Here is a 6,333-nt window from a genome sequence, read left to right on the forward strand (position 1 = left end):
TTTGAGGTGCAGAGAATAAGACCCTACAGGATGCCTCACTCTAAGTGGGAATCTACATCATACCCTCTCCTTCCAAGGCTCAGGAATCATTGTAGAAGAGGGAGTGGAAAAATTCTAAGAGCCAGAGGCAGTGATAACTAGCACAAAATATTATTTTCAGGACAGTTGAACACATGTAATCATGGAGGTTGTGCCAATATGTACAAGACCTGTATAACCTCAAGCCAGACAAAATCCTAGCATGGAAGGAGGAAATGGGTACAGAATCCCACCCCTAGCTGAGGAGCTATCGGCAACTAATGGTTTCTGGGAGAAGAAGAGTCTGTTTTCTTTAGGGTTATTGTAGGGTAAACAGACCAGCCAAAGAAACATAGGCTGTCCCTGACACCAGGGCCAAGAAACACACTTGGGTCCTGAAACCAGAGCCAAAGAAACACACTTTGCCCCATCAACTCAACAACAAACATATAAAACAACCAATCCCTGAGCACGAAATCCAGCCAATCTCTGAGCTTGTCCAGTCTCAGGGATTGAAATCTGACCAATGGCCCGGGCAGTGATGGCACATGCCTTTAATCCCAGCACTCAGGAGGCAGAGGCAGGCGGATCTTTGTGAGTTTGAGACCAGCCTGGTCTACAGAGCGAGATCCAGGAAAGGCACAAAGCTACACAGAGAAACCCTGTCTTGAAAAACCAAAAGAAGAAGAAGAAGAAGAAGAAGAAGAAGAAGAAGAAGAAGAAGAAGAAGAAGAAGAAGAAGAAGAAGAAGAAGAAAAGGGAAGAAAAGAAAAAAGAAAAGAAAAGAAAAGAAAAGAAAAGAAAGGAAAAGAAAAGAAAAGAAAAGAAAAGAAAAGAAAAGAAAAGAAAAGAAAAGAAAAGAAAAGAAAAGAAATCTGACCGATTCCTACCCTGAAAATCTTCACCCTGGAAAACCTCCGCCCCTAAGAAGCCCTATATAAGTCCTGTACCCGTTCAGTTGGGAGCTGCCTTTTTCCACCCTGGAAGAGGCAGCCACCCTCCTGGATTTTTCCCTCCAAATAAATCCCTTGAATGAGGTTTGGATGAGACCTTTCACAGGAATGGGGCAGAGCAGAGAGGTAACAACTTTTCTCGGCAGCCAGAGAGAAACGCCAGTAGAATCGTAACCCTTTGGCTGGGTAAGCCTTCCTTCCCCTAGCTGGACAGAGTTGTTACACTCCAGGGGGGACCTGAGCAGCTCTGTAACAACTTCACTGGGAAAGAGTTATTGCACTGGGGAAACCTGTCCCTGGACCAGGGCTGTAAGCTGCTAGGCTTACGGTGACTTTGTGTTATTCCTTGGCTCCCGACTGCCAGGATCCCTTCCATCTGAGATGCAATGTTTACAGTTAGGTCTCCTGGTGAGTTGACCACCCACATCCAAGACTATATAAGCAGTACATATTGGACTTGATGGTTTTAAAAGCTGAAATGAGGATACAAAGTTGTGTGGGTAGGGAAACTGCAGTGAATCTAGAAGGAGTTAGAGGATGGGGGGGGGGGTTGGTGTATATATCATAGTTAGCTCAAAATATATCATGAAATTCTCAGGGAACTAATAAATGAAGAGATGTTTCCTTTTTTTTTGATTCTTTGCCAATCTTTTTTTTAAATTTGCTTATTTTTATTTTATGTGTATTGGTGTTTTGCCTGCATGTATGTCTGAGGGTGTTCTGGCATATCCTGAAGTTACAGACAGTTGTGAGCTGCCATGTGGGTGCTGGGAATTGAACCCAGGTCCTCTGGAAGAGCAGTCAGTGATTTTAAATGCTAAGCCGTCTCTCCAGCCCCTGAAGAGATGTTTCTTAAAATACAAAGTAAATTTTAAAAAACAATTGAATTATGTTATAAAGGGGGCATTATGGGAAATGGTAATGAAATGTACTATCTTTTCTACCAATGGATTAAATGTAGACAAAGGAAGATCTCTCTTCAAAGAAGTTTGTAAAGACACCAGCCAGCAAAAATCCCTCCCTGAGTTTCCATTTTTTTTTTTTTAATCAAAGCATGTGCTCGATGGTGAATCGTACTCTCAAAAGTTGCACTTTGCTGATCAGCTCTGCTGTTTTGAATTAGTGAGTCACATAACGAATGCGAGGCCAGGTTCTGACCACTCAGAGTGTAGCACAGGACCCCTGCTCGATGGCCTTCTGGCTGAAGTACATCTGTGCAGCCTTGCACAGAAATAGAACTTTTGCCTTGTGGAAATACTTCAGATTGTGTGGCCATTTTCTTGGGACCCCATGCCCATTTTTAACAGGACACAACATATTGGGGAGCATAACTCGCACTCAGAACTGTCAGCTAAAGAATTAAGGAATCGGGGATGGGGTGCGTGCGTATACCTTCAGAGTGTTATTTTCAAAGTTCTGAGTGGGCCTCCCCAAGGTCACTTCAAGACACCTGAAAGTTTGGCTAAAGACACAGATTTATTATGGTCCAATAGGAAGGAAGAGGAAAGAGAGGTAGAGGAAATTCCCATAGCGACATAGCCTAGAAGTGTCTGGACCTGTTGGTTAAAAATAATCTTACCCATAGGTCCCCTCTTTTACTGCCAGACTTGGGGTGTGGCTAGGAAGAGCTCATAGGGAAGGAGTGTGCCCTCCCCCTGCCCTCTAGAGCTCAGCGCAGCAGAAGCCAATTGGTGGTAAACGGTATGAGACAAGTTCTTTTAGAGCAGCCCTTGACCAGCTAAAGGAGGCAGCTGTTGCTCCCTGGTCTGAGGGGCCATCAGCACTGGCCCAACACCTGTGGTCGAATGCCCACGGGCAAGGGTGGGGCTGGACACACACCCCTGGCGTCATTTCAGCAGGGCCATGCCTTCAAGATGAGTGGACTGTAAAGTGATACTGAGTGGGGAGAGGAAAGAGGTGCTGAGAGTTTGCCACAAGCAAAGTGTGTGTGTGTGTGTGTGTGTGTGTGTGTGTGTGTGTGTTAAAACCCCAAAATATCAGAGATTAAAAAGTCAACATTAAGTTTAAAAGGAAATCCAGTGCTTTAGACAGCGCAGTATTTTGGAGAAAAGGACTCGCCTCTGGGAGGAACAGATGTCCTCTCTGGCATAGTGCGTCAACACGGGGACATCCGTCCTCTGTCTCTGGTCCGTGCATGCACCGCAGCTGCTAGTGCCTGAGGCATACGCTGGGGGAGTGTTTTCGTTGGTGTGGTCTTTGACCCCATACCGTTGGGTCTCTCTAAAGGAAACACTTGATCCCTGCATGATGAGGCCGGTCTGGGGAAAGGCGGCAACTCCTGAGTCATCAAGCGTAGAAGACGTGAGCAGCAATCAGCAGTGCAAACAAAAGGGCCCCGATGACATTCACGACCCTCTTCCAGAAGGGGCTCTCCGGTACGTCACTCCAGTCCTTCATCCTCTCTTTGTGTTCGTCCCCCTTTCTGGCAGCCATTCGCCTGGCCAGAGCCTCTAAGCCTGCGGACGTGTCACTGGACTCCATCTGCTCCCAGATGGCCTTTATCTTCTCCTCGGTGCTATTCCCGGGGCCAATCTCGGAGCCCGACCGCGAGTCGAGGCCACAAAACAAGTCCCAGAGCTTCCAGAAGCAGGTGGAGGCCTCCCCAAACATGCCTGGAAGAGAGGGAGCAGAAGGTCAGGGGACAAGCAGGCTTTAATCCAGGAGGTAGGACTTGGAAGGGAGGTCCGTCTCAGCAGAATGAAGTTTCCTGGGCCTCTTACATGAAAGCCCACGGTCAGCCTATCCAGGGAAAGTTCTCGGGGGGGAAACAACTAAAACAAACAGAGGGTGAGAAAGGGGCCGAGGAAGTGCTGGGGGTGGGGGGCTGAAAGCTCAGCGCTGTGCCCAGATCCTCTTGATTGGGCAGCCCCAGTAAGGGTTACAGAAATGTAACTCCCCATGATACATACACTCCCCGTGATACATACGCTGCCACTCTCTACTGCTACAGGTCTAGGGCAAGTGGTAGCCGCTCCTCTGTGTGCACCTCCCCCCCACCCCCGCAACCCCGCACCCCATGAGGTCATTATGCTTTGGAGGACAGCAGAAACCCTGTGAGTCCTGGACACACATTGTTTTCTTCAATAACACCTGGGGCATGGCTTCTCCAGGAAGAAGCTCTACTCCTCTGCTTGGCCAGCAGAGCATCTGCAGATACCTGGGCCCCAGGAGAAACATCCTACCGCCGTCCAGAAGGGGAGCCCAGTAACTCCAGAAGGCTGCCATTCCTTTCTCTAGGACTCCTAACCGGAGCTGTACATTATGACCCCAGCTGTACTGATAGTGCAGGCTGGCCCCTCTGAGCCTGTGCTGACCAGGATCAGCACCATGTTAAGCTGTATCCCACTACTGTGGGCCCACCATCTGCCTAGAAATGTGACCTCCCAGCCACTCCCGGAGATGGGGCAGCTCCATTTCAGTCAGAGCTGGATCGCAGAAGTTGTGCTGTGACATCTGATGTTTCATCCATGGAACAGTCTCCGAGTCGCCCATGTCTTTTGCCTCCTGTCCCTGCAGCTGAGGCTGGAGAAGCCTCAGGGATGGTGGAACTATCAGCCAGAGATAGAGTGGCCTCCATTACAAGGTGAAGGACACTTGTAGCCAGGGAGGACCAGTCAGTGACATGGTTATCTCATATGGTGGCAGAGAGTCCTGATCACCAGCCATGCTGTGGCGTCTGCTCTTAAACGCCCACGGCGTTACTCCATCATACAGTGTCCAGGAGCATACAGGCTGCAGGGAGAGGCGCTGGAGACGTGTGGAAAAGTCAACTAACCAGAGATTCAACCACAGCCCAAGGTACCTAACAGGTGAGGCTGGATGGCGAGCGTCCACTATCTCAGGGGCTGAGTGTGAGTGTGCACATTTTGAGGCAGTGTGCATCCCGGCTGGATCTCTGGCTGGTTCCCTGACTGCTGAGTGCCGTCTTTCTCTAGTTCTAAAAATGGGGTTTATTCTAATTTGCTTTCTCTGTTGCTATGATAAAATACTAACCAATAGAAACTTGGGGGAGGCTGGGTGGTGGTGGTGGTGGTGGTGGCGGCGGCGGCGGCGGTGGCGGCGCACGACTTTAATCCCAGCACTGGGGAGGCAGAGGCAGGCGGATCTCTGTGAGTTCGAGGCCAGCCTGGTCTACAGAGCGAGATCCAGGAAAGGCACCAAAACTACATGGAGAAACCCTGTCCAAAAAAAACGAAGAAGAAGGAGGAGGAGGAGGAGGAGGAGAAGAAGAAAAAAGAAGAAGAAGAAGAAGAAGAAGAAGAAGAAGAAGAAGAAGAAGAAGAAGAAGAAGAAGAAGAAGAAGAAGAAGAAACTTGGGGGAGGAAAGCGTTTACTCCAGCTTATAGGTTACGGTCCCTTATTGAGGGGAGTCAAGGAAGCAATTCAAGGCAGGAGCATCAGTCAGGGACCGTAGAGGAATGCTGCCTACTTGTTTGCTCCCAGGCTCATATTCAGCTACCTTACCCAACCCAGGACCACCAGCCCGGGGTGATGCTGCCCAACAATGACTTTGTCCTTCCCATATCAATCAATCGTCCAAAAAACTGCCCCCATAGACATGCACATAGGCCAATCTGATCTAGGAAGTTTCTCGGTTGAGGCTCTCTCTTCCCAGGTGGCTCTGGGTTGCATCAGGTGGACAGCTGGAGTTGGTTACAACAGGGATGACAAGTACACCTGCCCCATACAAGTGTATTTTGATGAAATCTGGCACTGAGGCCAGTTTCAACCCCTTAAGAAAAGTAATCCGGACAGGGCGGTGGTGGCACACGCCTTTAATCCCAGCACTCGGGAGGCAGAGGCAGGCGGATCTCTGTGAGTTCGAGGCCAGCCTGGTCTCCAACGCGAGTTCCAGGAAAGGCGCAAAGCTACACAGAGAAACCCTGTCTCCAAAAACCAAAAAAAAAAAAAAAAAAAAAAGAAAGAAAGAAAGAAAGAAAGAAAAGTAATCCATCAGCAGGAGAGGGAGGATCTTGGAACCCAGGGCCCTATGCCCAGGACAACTGACTGCCACCCCACAGAAGGGTAAACCCTCCCTACCAGGGTGCACATCCTGCAAGGATTGGGAGGATACACCAGGCCTCTCAGGACTCTGTGGTCCCCAGCAGGAATGTGCAGAGGACCAGAGAACTCCACCTCCTCCCAGCCGGGCCTGGGTCTTCTTCCTTCACTCCCCCAAGCTCATAGCCTGTAGCCAGTCTCTGCCCCAAACTCAAGACTAACCTCATCACACCGTCATCACTGTTTGTGGCAGGGGCTTCAAAAAGTTCAAATCATCACACTCACTCCCTGGATGCTGTGGACCTGTAGACTTTTTCTCGTGCTATTTGCTGAAAGTCTC

At 49.3% G+C, this 6,333-nt stretch overlaps 1 protein-coding gene across 1 annotated transcript in view; it reads right to left on the reverse strand.

Moving 5' to 3' along the window:
- Window positions 1-2,428: 2,428 nt before the first annotated feature.
- LOC114696455 (sodium/glucose cotransporter 1-like) overlaps window positions 2,429-6,333 on the reverse strand; it is a 52,783-nt gene continuing 48,878 nt past the window's right edge. Inside the window, exon 15 of the mRNA XM_037199941.1 lies at window positions 2,429-3,604. Coding sequence (XP_037055836.1) covers window positions 3,279-3,604 — 326 coding nt within the window. The 3' untranslated portion in view covers window positions 2,429-3,278. The remainder of the gene's footprint in view (window positions 3,605-6,333) is intronic.

The sequence above is a fragment of the Peromyscus leucopus genome, chromosome 16_21 (assembly GCF_004664715.2).
Source record: "Peromyscus leucopus breed LL Stock chromosome 16_21, UCI_PerLeu_2.1, whole genome shotgun sequence".
NCBI lineage: Eukaryota > Metazoa > Chordata > Mammalia > Rodentia > Cricetidae > Peromyscus > Peromyscus leucopus.